Here is a 25,157-nt window from a genome sequence, read left to right as displayed (position 1 = left end):
GCTCACATGACTCCTCAGCTCTCTCCTCTTCCCAGCTGACAGCTCCAGCGGGCAGGGCCTAGAACTCCTGATGACATCAGCCGGGGAGGAGGGGAAGAGAGGAAAGCTGAGGAGTCATGTGAGTGCCGGGAGATGCTCTGATAAAGGTACAGTTCAGTATATTTTTGTCATATAACACAGGCACAGGGACACATAATGTTATGTTACAGGGGGGATGGGAGGATTTTATAGTAGTTATGAGAGCAGCAGGATGGGAGGGGGCGGGCACCGACACAAGCAAACAGGCAGAGAGGGGAGGGGTGGGGCAAGGTCAGAGAAGGACAGGGGAGAGCTGTGGATGACGGAGGCACGTAAACTGACCACGGTGTCAGGGCTAAGCAGATATACCATGGCCAGTTTACAGAGGGGAGGGTATAGCCAGGCAGGATCAGCCAGGTTTTTTAGGTGATAAGAGGGGCCAAATTACAGAGCACAAGCACTGAGCTTTATAACATGCTTTAAGGGAACGGAACAGGATTTTTTTTTGTTTTTTGTTTTTTTGTTTTTTTTAGGTTAACAAACACTTTAAGTTTTTAATTGGATTCATTTTTAATGTAGAAGTGGCTTTACCCAATTATTGCTCCTTGCAGCTATGTACCTTACTCAGATACACCGGTATTATACATTGCTCAGCTATTCCATAAAAATAAAATAAAAAAAGACTTTTGGTGTTTATCTCCATGATACATATTTGTACACAATGCAAATAAAAAATCATTAATATTTATAAGGACACTAAAATCATTTTTAGGTGTTTCACACCTACTTGTGAGTTCAGACCACAAATTAATTACCCGAGGTTTGGGAGATTGCAGTGGCCAGTAGAGATCATTGATTTTATGTTCCTTTAAGTGTATTTGGTAGATCTCAGTCTTCATTTATTTTTTATTGCAATTGTAACAAGAGCTGGAAGGTATGCAGTAAGTATGAAACAACCCCAAAGAAAAATAGATCTGCATTGATTTTTCAGAGTGGACTTAATGTTCCTTGTAGCCTTTATTTTGCTGGCTGAAATAAACATAGGTCACATTTATGAAGCCATTTTTTTCATCTGAAAAGACACATCAAAGCTATAAAGAAATTCAAAATCTAGTCACAAAATGTAACATACTTAGAATAATGGTTATAACAATTAAATATTAATCTTCTAGCTCTCACATGACCACAGTACTGACAGTCTGATATATTTAACTTTACCAGTTGATACTTACTGGTGTGAATTTTTTATTAGTGTTGTTCCATAGGTTATTAATCAAGGTATCAGAGAACCTGCACTTGTAGAGAATCCGACTCATACTGTACCATATGTGAAATCATTTTCATGTACAATTAGGGAAAGTTTTCAGGAAATGATTTCCTTTTTATATATTTTATATGATTGTCATTAAACATTTGTATTATGTTTAATATTGAATCTCCTTGCATATACACAGTAAAATACACCATCTTAACTGCAAAAGGATTTGTAATTCTTCTCAGCCACCTTTGTGATTCCTACAACTTTGTCAGACTGCGCAGCCAGGAGTGTAACATCACTTCCTCTGTTTAGCCGTGTACACACCGGACTTTTCGACCGGACTGGTCCGACAGAATGAATCCGTCTGACAATCCGACTGTGTGTGGGCTTCATCGGACCTTCAGACTTCGGACCTTTGGACTTTTTCTGTCGAAAATCAGACGGACTTTAGATTTGGAGACACCCATGCTTAGATTGGGGCATGTCTGTGCTAGAAAGCAGTAATGAATGATGTAACTTCACACACACAACTCTGTTCCAGGTCCCATTCAGCTGTCAGCTGGGAGCTTCCAAGATCGAAAGCTGAATACAAACAAAGGGGTCAGGGGTACTGGCAATGCCATTACCCAAAAATGGCAAATGCCTATATTTGAGAAATAATGACTCACAGGGAAAGCGGGCCTGATAGGGAAGTAGTACAGCCTAGTGGAATAGGTGTAATAGTTGGGGCGGTCACTCTGACCTCAGTGCTGGCCCAAAAAATTCTTATGCCTGTTCCTGACAGGTATATGAATCTTTTGGGACAGCACTACTAATTTTGGTGTTGATGCCCGTCAGAATCCTAAAGGGTGTCCCTGATACCCTTTATGGATTTTCACCAAAATGTCATATCGCAGAACCCCAACTTTATTATATGTAAAGCTGAACTCCAAGCACAGGTAAATAATAGGGTGTATTCCTTTAATAAGAATAAAATGCATATTTACATGCAACTTGCGTAAGTACGGAAATCTGTCTTGATATTTGCCTCTATTGCTAGCTTCATGCACAGCAGCACTAAAGCAAACCATGAACATTTCAATCCAATTGTACAATCTCCTTTAGCTCGATTATGTAGTGCAAGAACCTACCTGAATAGTTATGAATGAAATGGAATGTTTATGAAGGATCTCAGAATACATAGTTCAATAAATGTATATGAGATTGTAGGGATTCTATATTTATGTTGTAATGATTATGACCAGTTTGGAAGCAGGAGATGGAATCATAGGGACTAATCAGGCTCTGCTGCATGAACACAAGCTATCAAGAACATGCTGACCGGAAGAGATTAACAGAGTGAACAGTGTTATTGACTTATCAGTGTGTTATTGCTTCTTCACTGTCCATTCAGCAGACATGGAAGTGACAACTCTAGGTTCCGTAAGTCTAATGCCGTGTACACACGAGCGGACTTTTCAGCATCAAAGGTCCGACGGTCTTTCCGACGGACTTTCGACGGAGTTACGATGGACTTTCGAATGACCGGACTTGCCCACACACTAAAGTCCGTTCGAAAGTCTGTTGGTTTGAATGTGATGATGTACAAAGGGACTAGAATAAGGAAGTTTATAGCCAGTAGCTAATAGCTGCCCTTGCGTCCTTTTTTGTCCGTCGGACTAGCATACAGACGAACAAATTTTTAATTAACGCCATTTTCTTCATCTGCAAACTGGCAATAATTCTTTAAGAACCTGTAGCAGTCATAGGGACAGTTTCTTAATGTTGCATTTGTAAGAACTAACTGGATTTGTCATCCATGTCAGAAATGTTAAAGAAGTTGGTGCAAATGCTTGCCTGACTTTGGCGCAGATAGGTAGTATGTGTTTTATGTAAAAATGAGGCAGACTTGACCAAGATGCCAACTGATACAGAGAACAAATAGGGAGACGAAATATACTTTGTGTGTTGCTTTGCTTGTCTAAATGGCTAAAAAGAGTCTCACTATTATAAATATCTTGGTCTTCTTCTCTTTCTGTAAGGTTTTGGTCGTGAGAACACCTGGATTGGTCTCAATGATAGAACAGTGGAACAGGACTTCCAGTGGACAGATAATACAGCACTGGTAAGTAAACCAGAGAAATTTGAGGAACAATGCTCTAAATGGTATACCTTAATAGTTAACTTAAATAGCTCTATCTGGCTAACTCATTAAACAGTGCAAGGTGCACATTGCTAAGGGCAAAGACCAGCAACCCACGCCAACCAATCAGTATTCACTTTACTATAGTCACATAAGTTCAAGATTGATTCTTATTCATTGTGAGTCAAATCTTTATTCATAAAAAAATAGATACTAGTCCTGTTGGTATCCAACACCCCAATGTGTCTAATACTTGGTACCCCGTTAACTGTTGTGGTTCCTACCACCGCTACTGCTATGCCACTACTGTGTGTCATTTTAATATAGCATCTGGTAGGTGGAATCACAGAACCAAAGCAGGGACCAGGTATCACACACTCGAAAGTCCTGGGTGCCAGTGTCACCCATAACTCTTCAAAAGAATGAATAGTTGACTCACTGCTGGAAAGATAGGTATTAAAACTGAAGTTTATTCTGCTTATATTTTGTCTTCTAAGGTTCCATATTTACCTCTAATCAATGTGTCAATGCAACTTTTCAGTTTTCATTTCACACCTGATGATGTCATCACTGGGTCTCAGTGCTTCTCTATGCCTTGCAGGCAGATAATTGCTGGAGGGAGATAGCAGCATCTTCTTCATAGCTTCTCAAAAACGCCACTTCAGCCTGCTTCAGTACCCCTCTCAGGAACCCTCGGTCCTGATGCAAGCTGTGAGCTAGTTTTTGAGAGGAGTTATGCAAATATCAATATACCCTGATGAATATCAGTCTGGAGGAGTGGGCATTCCTAGTCAGACTGCATTTGCATGCAGACTGCCCTAAGTAAAGCCCATATGTTATGTTGAGCCTCCATGATTAAAAGAGCCAAAATCCAATGAATGAAAGAGGTGGGCCAGGGACAGTTAGGCTGGGAAGGAAAGAGCTAGATGATGCTGGATGTCACCCATCCAGGAAATGGGGCAAGCTCTACCTGAAGTGCTGCAGCTTCTAATGCACAATGTGAGAAACTCACAGTGTACAGTGAAATCAGAGTAAGCAATATCAGTACATGAAAGGAGTCTGTACAAGTGCAAGACAAGGCTGGAGTTTGGTTTTAAATTTCTTCTTTTACAAGGTGTATTTCATTCATTGTAGCAATAGTGCCATTTTAGGTTATCACTGTAACAGTTTGTTGCAGTAAACTACGTAACTGTTTTTATACAGTTTCAATATTGCAACCCTTTATTTAAAGCGGCATTAAACCCAAAAGCAAACATTTATTATATTGCAGCATATCAATTCTTAGATGTGATGGCTGCATTACTTTTCTTTTTAGGCTTTCTTTCCCTTATTTTCCTCTGGTGATCCAACCAGTAAGTCTAATGTTTTTTTAAAAGAACAATCTTTCCTGCAGATGTATCAGTTACAGCGATGAGACAAAGCATTTACCTCTGACAGGGGTGCTTACAATTATCAGCTTTTATTTATTTACATAAAACCTTTATCCCAAAAGGAAACAAACGGTTCCCTGTAACTGCTTATAAAGTGTGAGCTGGAGATGCCTTCAATTTGTTATTGTATCTATATCTCCCAGTACATCTAACACTGCTGCTGTCTAAGGGTGCCCCCTGTGCTCCTTCATCCAGAGTGGGGACGCTCTAATACAGGAGGTGTGTTTACTGGCCAGATCACCAGGTTAAAACAGAGGGAAAAGGCCTAACAAAAAAAAAAAAAACGAATGCAGCCACCACATCTAATGATTGGTAAGCTCCTTTATATTACAGTTTTGATTTTTGGTTTAATACCACTTTAAAATATCACAAGCTTGTTCTATGATCTGTTTGTAATAAATGTGTAAAGTGAAACCCTTTTTTCCTACATAACCCTACTTATTTCCAAAATTAGCCCCGAATAGCCCTAATTCATTTATGTCTGTCTCTTGTATCTTTGGGCTGCGTGCTTGGGATCCCTACCCTGTCACCTTTTTACCTCTTAGTGTCAGAAAAACTCATACTGATAGCAGAGGAAGGAGAGAGCAGACAGAAATGACGCTCTTAATAGAGACAAGTACACGCTATAGAGCGATATGTTGTGTTCATATTTCATGTCAGAGGTTTACAACCACTTTAAGAAAGCAGACAAAATTAATAATATCGTGATCAAACAGAAAAGTTGTAAAAGTAGTACTTATATCTGTTACATCTATTTTAAAATTACCACTGGTGAAAACTTTATAAAAGCTATCTTTCTACTTATGTTGTCTTAGATACATTTGAACAAGTCATTACAACCACATTTTCCAGTGTGACAGCCTTGAATAAAAAAAAGACACACATTTCATGATTTTCTGATTTTCCATGTCACCCAAACTCCAAGTGAGATTTGATATGTTGTTTATTCTGTTTTCAATACACTTCCATAATCCCAGCTTTGTGAAGCATCTCTGTTTATATACATTATCTCACAAAAGTGAGGACACCCCTTACATTTTTGTAAATATTTTATTCTATCTTTTAATGTGACAACACTGAAGAAATTACACTTTGCTACAATGTGAAGTAGTGAGTGTACAGCTTGTATAACAGTGTAAATTTGCTGTCCTCTCAAAATAACTCAACACACCATTAATGTCTAAACCGCCGGCAACAAAAGTGAGTACACCCCTAAGTGAAAATGTCCAAATTGGGCCCAAAGTGTCAATATTTTTGTGGCCACCATTATTTTCCAGCACTGCCTTAACCCTCTTGGGCATGGAGTTCATCAGAGCTTCACAGGTTGCCACTGAAGTCCTCTTCCACTCCTCCATGATGACATAACAGAGCTGGTGGATGTTAGAGACCTTGCGCTCCTCCACCTTCCGTTTGAGGATGCCCCACAGATGCTCAATAGGGTTTAGGTCTGGAGACATGCTTGGCCAGTCCATCACCTTTACCCTCAGCTTCTTTAGCAAAGCAGTGGTTGTCTTGGAGGCGATCAGCCCCGCACTTACCCCATCTATGGCATGGGCTGCAGTTACCTCCAGGTGATCCTTTTTGGAATCACGGCGGCCGGGCATCTGCTCCCTCCTCCTCCTCCCTCCTCCTCCTCCTAGGCCAATAGGATCATAATTCTCCTTTTAGCCAATCAGAAACGGGTCTCAGGACCCGCTTCCTGATTGGCCGGGAAGAGAATCAGTGTGACAATAGCGAATATTAATTTGCTGTTGTCACACAACTGGGTGGGCTCAGGGCGCCCCAAGTCCACCCTTTTTTAAAGCCTATTAGAGCCTCTGACTCTAATCACGTGCTTCAAAATAAAAACTCCCATTGGAATCCATGCGTCCGGTGCCCCACATGTAGATTAGGGGGCCGGACACATGAATAGGGGGTCGGAGCTCCTTCACCCCTAATGGACGGGCCGCCACGGGAACCTGCAAATATCAGAAGCCCCTCATATTATATATATACACAAGTGCACAATGTTTAGCATAGTTTTTGCAATAATGCATTATAATGGTTTATATTTCCAGAGTGCAAGGGACATGGGGGTTGATTTACTAAAACTGGAGAGTGCAAAATCTGTTGCAACTGTGTATGGTGGCCAATGGGCTTCTAACGTCAGCTTGTTCAAATAAGCTTTGACAAAATAAAAACTGGAAGCTGATTGGTTCTTATGCAGAGCTGCACCAGATTTTGTACTCTCCAGTTTTAGTAAATCAACCCCTCTGTGTGGAATTCCTACATTTGCGCAAACAATACTTTGTAAGCTGGTTGCACTAGAGCTAAGATAAGGAGATTAGAGCAGAGGGGTAAATGATTTTATAATAACATCTTTTCAGCTTTTAACTTTTTTTTTTTTTTTTTTTTTTTTTAATGTATTAATATTTTTCCACTTTTACATTTACTGAATATTTTATATAAATTAGTGACAGGTTGTAACACTACACAAAGTGGAAAAGCCAAAGGGGAGGGAGTCTATATTTAAACAAAGCACTGTGATTCCTGGAAGACAAATCCACTAAAAGAAATGTTTGTCTGTTATCAGAGACAATGAAAGCATTTTTGGTGAATCAACAGGCTCACAGCTTAATTGTGACAATTGTCCCCACAGGCTTAAAGTGGTTCTAAAATCTGTAGGTTATTTTTTTTTCACCCCAGTCCCCCCTCATACTTATCCAAGCCTGATCTCAATCCAGCGTTGTGCACACGAGCAGCGGCTCTCTATGCTCTCTCCCTCCTCATAGGCTCAGAGACAGCAGTGGGAGTCATTGGTAATAGGCAAGTATAGACATCTTTCCTTTTCACGGTAGTTAGCACAGGGCCTAGAGTGGGGGTGGGAGCAGGTTTACATATAGTTAGTATTTGACTGTAATTCTGCCTTATTCGAAATTTAAACAAAATAGATTACGGCTCATCATCTAGTTAAACACACAGCACACAAAATCAGCACTGTTTTCAGTGAATGTACAGTACAGGAAATCAGATTTCTTTTCACAACTTGTCAGATTTCTAGCAGTGGAAACTCCAGTCTCGCAGTGAGATCACACTGAGGTTGTTTGTGATATCTCCCTGTGTATGGTACTAAACAATTTTTAGGTGTTACTCTTATACCCTATAGTACATTACACAACGAATCATTTTGTTTAAAAGCTTAATATTGCCGTAAAGATGGAAACAGTTTTTCTTGAAAGATTTAAAACTTCATCTAGTCAGTCCTAAGCTTTACACTGCCCTGCTAGACATCAGACAAGGAGGAGCATAATCCTAATGATTCTTCTCTCTGCTCTCTCCTCCTGTCTGAATGTTCCTTGGCGTTGTAGCACACCTGATTGGATCCAAGCAATGCCTCCTCCTCTACCTGTATAAGTGTTGTTGCAATAGACTAATATCAAGACAGATTTAAGCTGGCCATACATGGGACAAATTCCAAACAAATTTTCATTGAAAATCAGAAATTTCATGGGTTTTGTGATCCGACAGTGCCACCATTGATTTAGAAAATTCGATCAACCAAGCCTTCAATTTCAACTCATGTTGGTAAAGAAAATAATTTTTGTGGTCGGGAATCTTCTTTTCTTTCCAGGTCACAGCTCATGAGCATTACTTTTTTGATTATATTTCTCGCACAATTTTCCCAGCATTGATTAGGCCCCTTTCACACTGGAGCGGTTTTCAGGCAGTATTGCGCTAAAAATACCGCCTGAAAACCGCCCCTAAACAGCCTCCACTGTTTGTTCAGTGTGAAAGCCCGAGGGCTTTCACACTGAAGCGGTGCGCAGGCAGGGCGGTGAAAAAAGTCCTGCAAACCGCTTTTTTGGAGCGGTGAAGGAGCGGTGTACTCACCGCTCCTTCACCGCTCCTGCCCATTGAAATCAATGGGACAGCGCGGCTATACCGCGGTAATACCGCGGCTATAGCCGTGCTGTACGAGCGGATCTAACCCTTTTTCGGCCGCCAGCGGGGGTTAAAACCGAACACCTAGCGGCTGAATACCGCTGCAAGAACGACGGTACAGCAGCGCTAAAAATAGCGCTGTTGTACCACCGACGCCCCCACCGCCCCAGTGTGAAAGGGGCCTTAGAGATTAGTTTGTTTTTCCAAAAATTTCCAACATGCCCGATCACTTAAATTCGATAGCTGCATGAAAATCGGTCGTGCTGCAGCCCCACTAATGGTGCAAAATTTTAAAGAAAATTCGATTTTCGGAAGAAAATTTTTCGGAAATTCGACCCATGGATGTCCAGCTTTAGACATTTACTCTAGCTGCATTGAACAATACATGTCCCAATGTCTCAATTACTTCATAACTGCATTGTTTTGTGTTTTTTTTACATCGGCTAAAAGTTTAGCAACAATGACAATGATAATCAACTCAATACACAGACCTATAGCTGGTACCCTCAGAAATGAGGAGATAAATGCCCTTGTTAGATTTCTGATAAGCTGAAGGATACAAACTAAAGATACCCAAATGCACTAGAAGACTTGCAGTACTTAGGTCCTCAGTTTAAATTTTGCTAACAATCTTAATACATTGAGGTATGTACACATTTTATTGAGTACTTGAGATTATCTGATATATGCCAGGGGTTCTTTTTGAATAATTGCTATGATAAGATAATACATAAATTTGGAGGACCTGTAGCCTATTTTCATTTTCATATCTGTCACAGCAATATGAGAGCTGGCGGGATCAGCAGCCAGATAACTTTTTTTCTGGTGGAGAGGACTGTGTAGTTATGGTTTCACATGAAGAGGGCAAGTGGAATGATGTGCCATGCAACTACAACTTACCTTACATCTGCAAGAAAGGAACTGGTACGTACTGTGAAAAATGAATATTACAGACCTCAAAATGAAATATAATGTTCTTTATACATTGTACCCTACCTGAAGCAGACATGATAAAATCATACTAGGCACAGAATTGTCCTTGTATGCTTTTACTATAACATAGAAAGTGCCTTACACTCATTACACTGCTGGTGTATCTTATGAGAAGCCTACCTGCTCATAGTAACAATGTAAGAAGGTTCTTTTTCATGCACTTTCTTTTTTTAAATCAGTGTCCAAGAAAACTTTAAGATTGTCCACCTACTACATACATACTATTGCATAACCCCTTTGGCCACTACTATCAGTCTGATAAACCTGGAATCTACATGTATCTGAACATGATTGGGGCTGCCAGAAACTCCTGCAGGCCAATTAACTTCAGACAATTTTCTAATACACAAAGAGGATACATTATGGCAAAGAAAGTATCAAATCATTAGTGGTTATAATACACAGATAATAGTGGTCAATAGGCACTGCAGCCTTTTCATGATAAGTTTTGCAGCCGTTTCATGACGTTCTATTTTACAAGGTTTCCTTTTAGTTCAAATAATCAATCGATCTTAAGTGCTTCAAAAACAATTTAAATTAAAAACCATTGCTTTACACAACAAAAATAAATATTGATTTGGTTGAATTGGATTTGATTCTCTACCAGGACATATTCTTCTGAAGAAAACAATCGTTAATTGAGCCACTCATTTAGTGCAAACGGTATCTGTAAGATTTAATTATTTTATTGAAATTATCACTATATTGAAAAGATACAGCATATAATTATGTGTATAGTTAGCATAAGTCATAAATAACACATTAATAACAATAATGTTATAGTTACTGTCAAATATAGTTCATTTTCAGGGAAATGTAATAAAATCCTGCCAGCTTGAATTGTACGACTAGAGTTTGTAAGGCTCAGCATTCATCCATTAATGACTCCATTTAGTCATTAATGGAGTACTAAACTAATTTGAAGAATTCACTAAGTAAGAGTTATGCCCCGTACACACGGTCGGACTTTGTTCGGACATTCCGACAACAAAATCCATGGATTTTTCCCGACAGATGTTGGCTCAAACTTGTCTTGCATACACACGGTCACACAAAGTTGTCGGAAAATCCGATCATTCTGAACGCGTTGACGTAAAACACGTACGTCGGGACTATAAACGGGGCAGTGGCCAATAGCTTTCATTTCTTTATTTATTCTGAGCATGCGTGGCACTTTGTCTGTCGGATTTGTGCACACACGATCGGAATTTCCGATAACGGATTTTGTTGTCGGAAAATTTTATATCCTGCTCTCAAACTTTGTGTGTCGGAAAATCCGATGGAAAATGTGTGATGGAGCCTACACACGGTCGGAATTTCCGACAACAAGGTCCTATCACACATTTTCCAAAAAATCTGACCGTGTGTACAGGGCATAAGGATACTATTTTATGGGTGAATCTTTCATTAACCAAGATGTTAAAACTACTGTGTTTCACTCATGCATAGTGAAATGCATTAATTGTAGTATGTGTAAGCCACAGAGACGCTAGCAAGCAACTACCTAGACCAGGAGTCTCCAAACTACAGCCCACAGGCCACAGAGATTTTATCTAGTCCACTAAGAGTTTTTATTGTACCCGCATCTAAATTCAAGTCAGTTGGTCTCCGCTTCTACACCCCACCCACCCCTACCCCCACTGAATCCTGTAATATAAGGATAGATCTGATGGGAACATTGATGTGAGCACCCCGATGAAAGGGGGACTTTGATTAGGACCCTAATGTAACGGGGGCTCTGATGGGAACCCAGATAAGGAGGGGGGCTCTAATGGGGACCCTAATGTAAGGAGGAAGTAAAGGAGAATTCTGACGAGGACCCTAATGTAAGGGGGTTCTAATGTGTAAGTGGAACTGTTGATGTTAAGGCAGTGGCTCTGATGTGGAGTCATTTCTTGGAGCATGTTTATTCATTTATTTATAAAACCGTTTTGTTTTTTGGCCCACAAATATTTGTAAAATATTTGTTGTGGCCCTCGTACTAAAAAGTTTGCAGACCCCTTTCCTAGACTATTTGGTCAATTTATGATTGTTTTCACACAAGATTCACACAACTTTCATCCAAGATTTACACAGTTTCTAATTGGATTCATTTGGTAAAAATGTGAGAATCCTGGGTAAAAATGTATAAATATACCCCTCTGTCTTTGTCTTTCAACATATTTCTGAAGTAATGTGGGGAAAACATGTCATCAGTCTGCCAGTCTTCACTCTGCTACAAGCAGGGGGACCATATGTGTCGTATCACAAGTTACTGCTTCTACACTATGATTTACATGATGGTGTCATTAATTTTTCAGCATCATAGGCTGGTAGATGCTGACCTTGAATGATGTCTGAACAAAGATGACGCTAGCCTATGAGAAAAATAGAAGGTTCGCTTTACCAACAACCCTGTCCCCAAATTCAAATTGATAAAAAAGGGCTCACAAAAGAAAGTTTTTCAAAAAAAAGCCAAGATTTATTTTAGTCATCCTTTTATGGGGGGGGCGAGGAGCTGTCAGTCAAGTGTACCTTCCATTTTCATAAAAATGGGGGGGCGAGGAGCTGCCAGTCAAGTGGTCAAGTGTACCTTCCATTTTCATACAAAGTCCATTTTAACAGAAAAAAATTAACATGAGCCAATTTGCCATTTGCTATTTTTTATCAATAAGGCTGTAAAAGTGAGAATTATTGTAATGCTGAGTTGAGTTTTGTTTCCCATAGTCCTTTGCGGTTCACCTCCTTCTGTCAAAAATGCTGACATTATCGGTAAGAAAAAAGAAAAATATAGCATCCATTCTACAATACGTTACCAGTGCCAGGATGGTTTTATACAGCGTCACATACCAACTGTCAGATGTCACCGGAATGGAAGATGGGATAGGCCCCGTATCTTATGTGTCAAACGTAAGCAAATTAAAAACATGTTACCCTAACTACAATAAATAAATAAAAAATACACAAATGTTTAAGTATAATTAAATATTTAAGCCAAAGGTGTGCAACATATAGATGTTGGATCCCATATGTACAGTTTCTAACAGTTTCTACAGTAGATTTATGGAGTCAGTAAGTAAAACTTTTGTTAAAGTCTTTATTTCAGTCCAGACTTTTCATTACTCAGGACATTTCTGATTGTCCAACACGAATGGTATGGAGGTGGTACTTAATTACTCATTGCGCTTTGAGAACAGGGAGAAGCTGTGTTCACTCCAATCATCAGGGACAAACAAAAATCAATTTGTAAATTTCTCTTTGCACATGTTTGGGCATTCAAAGTGAACAGATTCACCCTGTTTACTAGACTATGGGGTTGATTTACTAAAGGCAAACACAGACTATACACTTTGCACTGCTTTTCTTAGAGCTAATTAAATGTGGGGAAGTGTCAGTTTGTAAAGGATACCCAATCAGGTGCAAGGAAAAAAGTTATTACCAGGATGAAAGGCTAAGGGGAAGACTTCCAATGGGGGCATCTGTGATAACAGAGGGTATTTCCTCTCACTTCCTGTTGCGCCTCCAAAACAGGAAGTAAAGGAAAATGTCCCCAGCTCTGTACAGAAAGCAAAAATCAGATGGGGTTTTAACTCATCCCTACTCTGTGCAAAACTTAAAAAAATTGCCTTCACATAAGCAATGGGGAAATTAACAAAACTTCTTGCATCATTATAATGGCACAGGAAACCGAACAAATAGCATGTGCCACAATAACCTGTATTAAGTCTTTCAGCGCCACCCATGCCAGTATCTATTTAAAAGTGAAATAGAAGACGGTGCAGGTTACACAACTGATTTACAAAGGGATTACAGTAGTTTGCAATAGAGAAAACTGCCACAGATCCCCACTAGATTGGACCTGGGAGACCTGGACCTGGAGACTAACTCACATGCCTCCCTCTGCCCATTCTGATAACACACTACACAGGCAGAGCCTACATCTAGGCAGAGCCTACATATAGGCAGGGAAGTGCTTTTCTCTGCTTATATGTCCAGTTGTTAAACCTGACAAATGCAAGATTACCAGCCTTCATCCTGCTTCATGCTCTCAGTTGAATAGGGGAGGTAGGACAGAAAGAGCCAGAGCAAGCAGCTCCAACACTCTTGCTCTCTATGTGCAGTCTGGCACAGACACAACATAAAAAACAGAGTTGATTTTTCCATTTAACAAAGGCACTTGCACTGCCTTTGTTTAGGAGGAGGATTTGCACTGTTTTCTCAGTTTAGAAGAGTGGCGTAGAGTTTATGCATCTGCATTTTATGTTAAGAGCCGCTTCACAAGAAGTACACTAATTATATATATATATTTTTTTTAATAATCTAACAGCTAGAAGACATCACAGGACAAGGAGACATCATCGTCAGCACTGGCATCACCCACACAAAAAACAAACACATGACACAAATCACCAGCACCACCATCAACATAACAACAATCATCACCATCACCACCACCACCACAAGAACCATCACCACCACCAGCACAAATCCCACCGTGAAAGGAGAAAAGAAGACCGGCATGCACACAGAAGAGATAAGGACACTTACTATTAAGAAGCATCTGGCCACTGAATCTTGAAAATATCACCTACTGCCGACATATCCATCAACCATAGGGGCGACAGATATGATGCAGCCGAAGACCACATAACCCAACCCCTATTTAGTACTATATGTTTCTGAGATGTGTTCATTGGAAATAGCGCCAGGTTTAATATGACTGTTTATGTTTATGTAAATCTGGTGCTGTATGTGTCTTACAACAAGCAACATCTTTCTATAACCGGTCAATGGAACTGAAATATCTATAATCAACTCAGAGGACTATTTAATAACTTGCTGTATTATCTGCCACTTCACCTTCTACATTTCCAAGAACCAAGAAATAGACATTCAGGCCCATTCGTTTAAGAACTCTTTAGAAAAGATTCTCTCAAATTATTATTTTATAATGGTCTTTTTATTTGTGAAGAGCAGCAAGAAAATAAGGCCAATCAATTTCTGATGAAGATTTGTAAAATAATAACCCTCAGAGAAACCATTTTGATTATCACAAACACCAGGACCATTATTGGTTGACAATATGGACAATTAAGGGTCACAGTATGAGCCTGCCAAAACTCATTATCACCAATTCAAGTGTACATTGGCAGAAAGGTCAATAATTAAATGGTAAAAAGCAACACATATTAATCTGCATCTGTTTATATGTGGGGATAGATTTTGCTCAAATCCACAGGGCAATCTGGATTTTTGGGGTTCTCTGTAACAGTCTTTGGTTTTCAGTCCTGTATAGTTTTGGTGGCTATAATAATTTGTGGCACTCATTATACTTTAAGAAAAATTACATACTGAGGGGAATTGAATTTCAGTTTTATAAAATGCATAATGTTAAATTGTGCAATTTGATTAGAAAATGTATCTTTTTGCCACTTGATGCTTGTGGTAGAGAAACGCACCATTTTTAATGCCCCCTGAGCAGTAAAAAGGCTAAGACTTTGTGCAAATGAGTGTGTTTTTAGTGTCAGGTAAGCAGAAGAGCATATTAAAGCCCCCATAGAGAGCATTGATATTTATGGAAGCATTATCATTACTGCATACAAGCACCTACCAAAGCGGAATATAGTTCAGCTGTGGTAAAATAGATCTTGGCTTATTTTCCATAAAATTGTCATCTCATGAGCTGATTTTTAAAAGTGCCTCTGTGCATTGTAGTGGCTTTACTTCATATGGATTAGTGCTCTCACTTATAACAAGAAAGAAAATGTCATGGGTATAGTAAAGGTGTACAGAAGGCACCATAATGTACCACCTCTTTCTTTTACCGCACGCCCCCAACCACCATGATTCTCATCTAAAGTATATGGCACAGATGACTCTCCCCCTCTCTTCCATAATGCAGTTCTTAGTGTCTGAGCAGTCAATTGCTAGCCCTGAGCGCTGTCAAATGGGGACAACGGGGGTGCCAAGCCCTATGCAAATAACTTTCAGAAAGTCTGTATTTTAAATAAATTTTAAGGGGTTTTAGTGACAGATCACCATAGTGGTTTAGTGCAGTAAATGTAGGAGCAAGGAGGGAAATCATACCGCCTGCTGTGCATCCTCAGTCATACAATTAGAGTATCCTATTTGCTACACTTTCGCTTTAAGAAGTGAAGTAGCTCTATCCACAGGTGCTAGCTTCTAAAAGGATTTGGGAAAGGGTTCTCAGAGTGGAGACTATAAGGCCTATTTATAAGGTTTGTTAAAAAAATAATTGCTTTCATCACACATCACCCTTTTGTCCTGCTGATTTTTTTCTTGTATTTTTAAAAACATGAACTGAAAAGCTGAGGTGTTAAAGCAGAGTGTTAAAGAGGTAAAAAATGTAAAATACCAAATTATGGCACCTTCAGGAAACTGTCTTCTCCAGCTTTTCTCCATAAAAAATAGTGGGTTACTTCTGGTTTAGGTGAGCATAAACTATCTTTCTACTTTTAAAACAGCAGAAATGGTTTGTAAACCAAAAAATGAAGAATGTCTACAAATCTTTTAAACTTAGTGAGCTACCCCATATGATATCACCATCTTTCCAACTGGTGCAAGTATTGGAAATATGCAGTATGCGTCAACCTTTATAAATAGGCTTCTAAGGGTGGGATAAGGGTTGGGGGGGAGCTCTGTTTTTGGTATTATTACTGTTTGCTTACAGATAACATGTGCGATTTTGTGGTAGAAGTTTGACAGCCTAGTTCTTGCTGGTTTGCTGTCCATTTGTTACTTTAGCTGTGTGGGTGTAAGAATGAGTGGGTGACTATATGTCTGTTTATATTTATATTGTATGTACATAAGTAAGCCCTAGTTTAAAACATGAATTTCAACTGGATCATATATTACTTATTCTGACACTGAGATTGATCTTCAACTAAGATGTACATTGATATTGTTCTGTCATATTCTATGAATGACAAGTTAACATGCAACTCCAGCCAAAAGGTATATTTAGTTTTGGATGTAGTGAGGAACAGCTAGAATATTTATTGGATTTTTATTGCCGTTTTTTGTGTGCTTTTTTGGAAAGGATTCACATTACTGCGGAAAATCTCTCCAACTAGAAGATAGCATAAAATATAGGAACGGAAGAGTTAGAACTGTCATTGGCTTGTGACCATTGTCATTGGGGCAAGACGGTTTAAAACAACCTCATAAGGAACAATTTACCTGCCAAAGGTTTTTATTCTCTACTACCCTTATCCACAGTACTTCAATGGGAAGTGAGGGAAGTCCTTCCTATCAGGACCATATACAGCAGGGATATGCAATTAGCGGACCTCTAGCTGTTGCAGAACTACAAATCCCATGAGGCAAAGCAAGACTCTGACATCCACAAGCATGACACCCAGAGGCAAAGGCATGATGGGACTTGTAGTTTTGCAACAGCTGGAGGTCCGCTAATTGCTTATCTCTGCTATACAGCAATAAAAACTTGAAACAAAAAGTTGATAAAAAAAAAACGTGTTTGGAATGCTTATCCTCAACCTTATATCAACCTATTATATCAGATGGCTGAGTTTTGATAAAATGGCATTTCATGGCACATGCACTCTGGATTACATAGCTGGTATGACAACATGAACTCTTAAATCCCCATTTCTATCTTTGATATCATCACTGGATAGCTTTAAGTATACTGTAGAGCAACATTGGGGTTGATTTACTAAAGGCAATTAGACTGTGCACTTTGCAGTTGCACACTGCAAGAGCAGTTGCTCCAGAGCTTGGTAAATGAGCAGAAGCTCTGTTGACCATCATCCAATTATGTGCAAGCAAAACTGCTGTTTTTTTTTATTTTCCTTGCATGTGATTGGGTATTCTTTTCAAAGGGAAGCTTTCAACATTTGGAGCAACTGCAACTTTGCAAAGTGCACAGTCTATTTGCCTTTAGTAAATCAACCCCACTAAATACTATAGCAAGAAATTGCATAGCTTTATTTCTTTTTTTGTCTTTAACAACCCAAAAATAGTGATCTGGCATTTTGACTGGATGGGTGGTAGGGTGGTAGAGGCTTCTGCTTAGTTTTACTATCCTAAAAACAGGCATTGTGGGCTTGATTTACTATTGGCAACTAGACTGTGCAGTCTTTCCAAGACTGTGCACTTTTCCAACTCTTTATTGGATAAGACAAAATGTGACAGGGGCATATCATAGATGACATACTCTATTCTTCACATTAGCAAACACTATACACAAAAAACATTATTTTGATCTCTTGAATAGTATGTAAAATTACACAATTTCCATTTGTGTCAACTGGTTAAAGCTAAAATCGTTTACTACCATTGTTATTCAGGACATTTCTATTATATGCACCATCAAATCATTGGGGTTCTGAAAGTGTTAAATCTGCCATGGACCATTTAAAATTTCATGGGTGGTCCTGTCAGCACCACCCTGCTCATTAAAGATTTTTCAGTGGACTTTAATTAAAGGTGCCAGGTGTAAAATTGTCAGCTAAACAGTGACTGCATTCAATCAGATGTAGCTACTGTTTAGGTATTCTGACAGCGGGCACACACAGCTGTCATAATACTAGCAGGGGAGATTGCTACATTCACACTGTTTATTGTGGATGGAAGAATCTGTTAGCTTTCTCTTGGTAAGCCAGCATACATTTATGGCTAGCTTTGCACTGTTCCTCTTGGCTTGCATTTACTTTATTCTATCTTGTAACATGCAATAGAATATAAACAATGGTAGATTTCCTATTAAGCTCAAAGGAAGAATGTTTTCATTTTGGAACATCAGTTTCTCATGGTGTCTGTAAAGCTGTAGCAAAGATTTTGCATTCTGTTCTGGAAACATCAAGGGAAATGAGAAAAAAATATCCCCAAAGTGAGAGGAAAATATCCTCTTTGACAGTTGTAAGCATAACACCGGAATCTCCATTTAGGAAATTTCTGCTTACCTCCTCTTCCAGTGACATATGTAAAATTTGGATTTTTCCTTACCTTTTACCTCTGGTGACCATTGTCACTGGGACAAGAAGTGAGGGCAAATCCCCCATAAAAAACAGCCAAATAAACAGGATCCAACTCTTCCCCACTCTATCCAAAAATTATATTAACTGGGGTTCCACTTTAGGTACAGTATGTGTATATCAATGACATTTACAATAGCAGTAATAATTTAAATTCATACAGCCTTTCTAGTAATATAAAAGATTTTGTAGAACTTACTGTTTCCCAGTATGACACAGTAGTGACTTAGTCTGCGCTCAGAAATATAAATAGGGTGATGGATGAATGTGATGGATGAATGCTTTGAAATGCTTCACCCTGCAGCATTTTGTTTTCTTAACTTACATCATTTTTAAGTGTAGAACACTGTAAAAATTGCAAAAAGAATGTGCTGTATAAACACTGTGCATTGATGTCAGGCTGAACAATTTTAATAAAGTTGCTGTTTTTTTTTTTTAACAGTCCTGTTATATATTTATACGTTGAAATAAATAGAACAGCCGCAGCATAGAAACGTCAAATATTCATGTCACTGTCTATTATAAACGAGAGAAGATCACATTCTGCCTACTGACACACTAAACAGTCATAACCCCTTTGCTGACAAATGTCTCATTTAGAACAAGAGGATAATCCCAGCTTTTGAGCAATGAATCATTTTCTGTATAATGCAGCGCTTATTCAGTAAAGTAGTATAGAGAGCAGTAACCCAAAGCATTTTCAGTTAACTGAATTCAGACCGCTAAGACATAAATACTGAATGACTCGTGTAGGTTACTACACTTTGAACACTGTTGCTTCTCTTGTTAGAAAAGAAGAAACCATCTATTTTTGAACATCAGTGAACCTCTTGCTGCAACCGGGTTATTTTAATTATTTATAAGGTTAAATGGATATAGCATTTTAGAAGAAACCTGTACAAAAAGAAACGTGGAAGCTACCATTGGTGGCACCTGAAAATGTTAGCTGCCTCTGGATTCAGTACTTTCTGATTTCTCACTCAGAACATGCATGTAGCAAAATGAAACTGAGTCTATGTCAATGGGGTTTTTGGTCATGTCTGAACTGCTTTGCTCCACATAATCAATGTAGAACCAGGTGGCAGATTGCACACCGAGGAGGACAGAGACACTAGAAAGTGCATAAATCTGAGGAAGTGGCATATTTTGGCTACAAAATGTTTCTTTGGCGCAATAAATAAATCCTGTGTCTGATGTAAATATGAGGACTCCTGAGATATTCCTAACAACATGTTTTACTACAGGCACCTCTGGTGTTTGAGTACTCAGTGTTTTCTTATTTATTTATCCTTTATAAATCATTTCCAACTCCCCTGATGTCCCAGCAAAGGACCTAGGATTGGGTATTCCCAAGGCATTGAGAGTGACCTATTTTTTCCTTGCATGGAGACAGGGGAATTATTCAGATGCACTCGAAAAGGTGCCAACGTTGCCAAATTTAAGTAGATTTTGTCCCCCCTCCACTTTTTTTCCATATATACCTCCACCCCACAAACACTAGAACCAACTTGAAGCAACTTAGGAGGTCAAATGAAGGTTAAATGCACCAGACAATAATCTCCAAATGATCTCAGAAGTGTCTCAAATCAATTTCAAAAGCAACCAGAATACTCACAGAAATAGGCTGCATTTACCCACTGGAAAAAGGCCAAAGCCCTTTAATACAGGCCTTAATCAGAATCCACAAACTTGTTCTGGATGTAATGAAAAAGGTTCTGAAGTCAGCATGATGAAAAATAACTAGCATTTTCAGGGGAAGGAGTGAAGAATGACAGCCTACACACTTCCTTCAACAGGATTCATTTAAAGCTGGAAAGGACCTATATATATATTTTTTTGCTTTCAACCATTCATTTATGTTTTAGGTTGATGAATTATAAGAAAGCTATTTATTTTTGCATAGCCCTTATATCAGTGATACTATCAGTTTGGAGAGCATGTATAAATACATGAAAGAATAAGCCCACAGCTGAACTGAGGTCATGGGCCTGCCAGATGACTCCTAGTATTCATCTAATTATTCCCCTGTATATTGCAATGTATGTAAAATGCAGAATAACACAGACAGTCATAGTTTGAGTACATCCTCCCAAAATATGTTGTGAAAAAAAAAACAAACTGCTGTATGTATAGGTGAATTGCCCTGTGGATCCCATTAATGTCATTTGGGACCCTTTCCAAATGAACACAGCACATTTAAAACCACATGACAACGTACATTACAACATTGTGCAATGCCACATGTGTTAAGGTGTGACCAAACCCTACCCATCCTTACAGTTGCAACAGAAAATAAGAAAATAGCTCATGGGACTTTAAATGAGGCGAGCATGGGGGCCAACAAAGTAGGGTAAACATAATAACATGGTTTATTTCCAAACCTGAGTAAATGCATAGACATGAAAGCCAAGCTAAAAGGTAGCATGGTGACAAATGCTTAAAAACATACACATAAGTTATTGTATAAAATATGTGGAATTATACAAGCATCTAAAACTCAATGCGTTTCGCGAGCCACTGCTCTTTTCTTCAGGAGTAGGTCTTTGTATGCAGTATATCTAAAAAGACAAAGTATCAAATGAAAATATATGTCACAAAAAATATCTTTTGCAAATAGAGGCCCCAAAGAGCCCCATACTTACAGATCGGTGAAGCCGAGGTTCCAAAAAGCGATCTCCCAGGAGGCGGCCACAGAGCAAATCTGGCCCGGGAGCTGAAGGGGTGGAGCCGCCAGCAAACCACCGGGGCAACACGTGGAAGGTATGGCATGGCAGTTGGGTAGCTTAAAACAAAAGAGGTTTGCAATATAACGTTTTCCTAATACACAAGTGTTTTGTCTTCATTAACAGCTGTGAATATCTATCACACAGTGCAACTGCCTAGGGCGAAAGATTGCTACTGCCTTATTCTAAGAAGCAGTGCTACTTTTGGTGCATGCATGGTTGTGTTTGATGCTGTACAGTTGTGATTTTTACCTGTAACAAGCAATGGCAACTTCCAGTTCTGTAAGAAAAAGTTGTTTTGCATTGGGTTATGGCCATCCTGACTGATTCCCCTAAAGATAGGGGGAATATCTCCCTAGGGCACACAGGCACAAAATGTTCTAGTTCTACTGTATATGAACAGTAATGCTAAATATTTTGGTAGGGCTAGAAGGCTAAACCTCCTGTAAGATTTGTCATCACAACTGATAAAGAAATATTGCATAAGCAGCAGGAGAGAAGGAAGAAGCACAGATGAAAAGACTGAAAGAAGCAGAAGCAGGTAGAAACTTGCAAGATGTCCTTATGCACATCTTCTCCAGCAAAACACTGAGCAACACAGTAGTTGCATTACAAGATCTTGCTCCGGACTAGAAGTCACAGGCTGCAGTGCCATAGATGATCTCACACTGCAGATATGCAGCTACGGGCCTCAAGGCACAGTTGTGCCTTTGCATGGGAAGTGAACTGCTGTTATTTTAGTAAGAATTCAAGACAAAAATATAGATTCAGGGTACTGCTTAGACATTTAGGGGAAGATTTACTAAATTAACCCCTTAGCATTTCTAGATGATGCTAAAATTATCCTAAATCTAGAAAAAAAAACTTCAGTTGACGAATACTATAGTAAATTTTTAGTTGCCTATATAGGGTTCATGCACACTGGCTTAAAAATTGTTGCTTTGACAGGAGCTTTGTGTTTTGCCTGTAGAAGCAGCTTAATGTTTATTGAGGCAGAAGGTTTGAGGCAACTATAGACTCTTCATGGTACAGCAAAGACTCACATATATATTTTTTTTAAAAAAGCGGTTCCCTTACAGGGATAATACCAGGAGGAGATGTGTACACGGTGAGGCATCAGCAGCAACAGCTTTCAATAACAGCTTTCAGTAACCAGCATACAGGCAGTATTCACATGTAAAAGATTAAAGAGAATCTAGTGCTCTCTGAATGATACTCAAAATGTTTTAATAAGATAAGCAGAATAACTCACATTACGATGCACTGTACCCCAGTGCGAGGGATAAAAGCATGGATGGAGTGGATGTCCCATACAGGATGGACGAGCGGAGCGCGGGTGACGTCACGATCGGAGCACGTACGCAATGCCGTACTCGTTACGTCCCTCAAAGTGGGACACTGAGGAAGTCCCGCCCACTTTGAGGGACGTAACGCGTACGGCATTGCGTACGTGCTCCGAGCGTGACGTCACCCGCGCTCCGCTCGTCCATCCTGTATGGGACATCCACTCCATCCATGCTTTTATCCCTCGCACTGGGGTACAGTGCATCGTAATGTGAGTTATTCTGCTTATCTTATTAAAACATTTTGAGTATCATTCAGAGAGCACTAGATTCTCTTTAATCTTTTACATGTGAATACTGCCTGTATGCTGGTTACTGAAAGCTGTTATTGAAAGCTGTTGCTGCTGATGCCTCACCGTGTACACATCTCCTCCTGGTATTATCCCTGTAAGGGAACCGCTGTTTTGACCTGACTGATTTACTCAGGGGTCCATCTATTAAGGTGAGCGGCTAGTATCACCGAAGGTGGAGGTCCACGTGTGTCACCACAGTCACCCTGCAATTTTCTCTTGTCACTTGAGTCACTGGAGGAATCACTGGAATTTTTCTGCAATCTGTTTACATTGGACTTTTAGTTTAATTCTTATTCATTTTATGCGCTGTACTGCTTTTTTCTTTATGTCATTTTATGGGATTTGATAAATTTACCCTCAGTATCACAGCTGCTGTTTAGCTAGGTTTTGTGGTTTGCGCTGGTTGACCTTGTTTATATTTGTAAAAAAGTATAAATTTATTTAAGACAAAAAAACATCATTAAAAAGGTCCTATGAGGGGAAATATTTAATACACAGTATTAGATCTTTAAAGAGGAACTCGACACTTGGACGCATGTCCACCCAGACAGGAGGACTATGGATCTCGTCTTATGTCAGTTTAACCTCGACATGTTTCGTGGCATGACCCCTTCTTCAGGAGTATACTTCAGAGGATAATGTGTGTAGATATCTCTACAAAGAACAAATAATAAATGATCTGGTTAAAGAACAAACAACATATAAATAGCAGAGATAGCATGGATTAGAACATGTACACAGCCCAGATCAATTCTGCCATAGAAATGGGCCAGTTCAAAATCCAGCGATTAAATCAAGTAATATAAAACAGGTGATCCCCAGAACATAGGTATTCCCGTATAAGATGGATAATAAGAGATTACCGAGACTAGACCAGATCAAACCAACAAGGCATCTGCAGGCCCCAAAGAAGCAATATCTACAATATCTAAATTACGTATGTGTCTTTGCTGTACCATGAAGAGTCCATTGTTGCCTCAAACCTTCTGCCTCAATTTTCAAGTCGATTGGATGACGGTACATTATGTTTATGTTTTTAGTTTAGCAGCTTAATGTTATCCTATGTGTGCATGCACATTAGGACGTTTAGGCCCCTTTCACACTTGTGCAACCTGAAAGTTACCCGACTTTGATGCAAATTCGGTGCGACTTGGACGTGACTTGAGGCAATGCTTGTGTAATCTTGAGGTCTGTGGACCTCAAGTCGCATCAAAGTTGGACCAAAGTAATTCAGGGCCTACTTTGAAGTCACTGCGACTTGAAGTCACACAGATATGATCGATACCCATTGGAAAACATGGGGTACAACTTGTCATGCGACTTTGCAGTCCCAAGTTGCAGGACAAGTCACACAATTATGAAAGAGGTCTTACTGGCATGTTTTGAGCTCAGCGTTTAGAGGCAGGAAAAAAAAAACTCTTCTGGTTTGCGTTTCTGATTGGCGCTTTCTGGCAGAAAAAAAGCTAATCTCTCCTAAACTCACCTAAATTGAGTACAAAAATGCTCTATATGAGCGCTTTTTTTTCTGCCAAGGGAACTGGTGCTTTTTTTTTTTAAGCCCAGTGTACATGGAGCCTTAGACAATGTTGTTACTACAATATGCACATTTGATATACAAAGAAAAAGTGGCACTGGTGCACCCAGTTCACTATTCAAAGAACCTATCCAAACACAAAATGTAAGACCTTTTTACAAAATCTCACTTTGTAGATCTCTAATTCAAGTATTTTGCATATTTATGATCATATAGAAACAGGGGTGTATATTACAGGCCTATAATACACCACTCAGCGCCACAGAAAGGAAATCACTATTCTGGAGTAACCAGCATTGGTACTGACATAACAAGAGTAAAAAAAAAAACAAACACCCAATTGGTTTGCACAGACAAAGGTGTGGGGACTAAGCTGCCGTTTAAAACAATAAAATACACAAAATAGTATAAAAAACATAAACAGTCAAATGTTAAACTGTGACATATACTAAAAACAGCGCTAGTGTTGAGCAAAATGTAAATATATAAATACATGTGTGGCCAACTTCACACAGAAAAGTCCTTA

The 25,157-nt window shown here is 39.3% G+C and overlaps 1 protein-coding gene across 3 annotated transcripts in view; it reads left to right on the top strand.

The window, feature by feature from the left end:
- NCAN (neurocan) overlaps positions 1 to 19,175 on the top strand; it is a 367,742-nt gene extending 348,567 nt beyond the window's left edge. For 2 of the 3 annotated variants that reach the window (XM_073592508.1, XM_073592518.1), the window contains 4 exons: positions 3,298 to 3,380; positions 9,529 to 9,673; positions 12,449 to 12,631; positions 14,049 to 19,175. In XM_073592508.1, the coding sequence (XP_073448609.1) occupies positions 3,298 to 3,380; positions 9,529 to 9,673; positions 12,449 to 12,631; positions 14,049 to 14,275 (638 nt within the window). In that variant the 3' untranslated portion in view covers positions 14,276 to 19,175. The remainder of the gene's footprint in view (positions 1 to 3,297; positions 3,381 to 9,528; positions 9,674 to 12,448; positions 12,632 to 14,048) is intronic. The other variant, XR_012235261.1, reaches the window with a different exon arrangement.
- Positions 19,176 to 25,157: the final 5,982 nt, after the last annotated feature.

This window comes from Aquarana catesbeiana, linkage group LG01 (genome assembly GCF_042186555.1).
Source record: "Aquarana catesbeiana isolate 2022-GZ linkage group LG01, ASM4218655v1, whole genome shotgun sequence".
In the NCBI taxonomy this organism is placed as follows: Eukaryota; Metazoa; Chordata; class Amphibia; order Anura; family Ranidae; genus Aquarana; species Aquarana catesbeiana.
The sequence above is the reverse complement of the archived record's forward strand: the minus strand, read 5'-3'. Positions and strand labels throughout refer to the sequence as shown.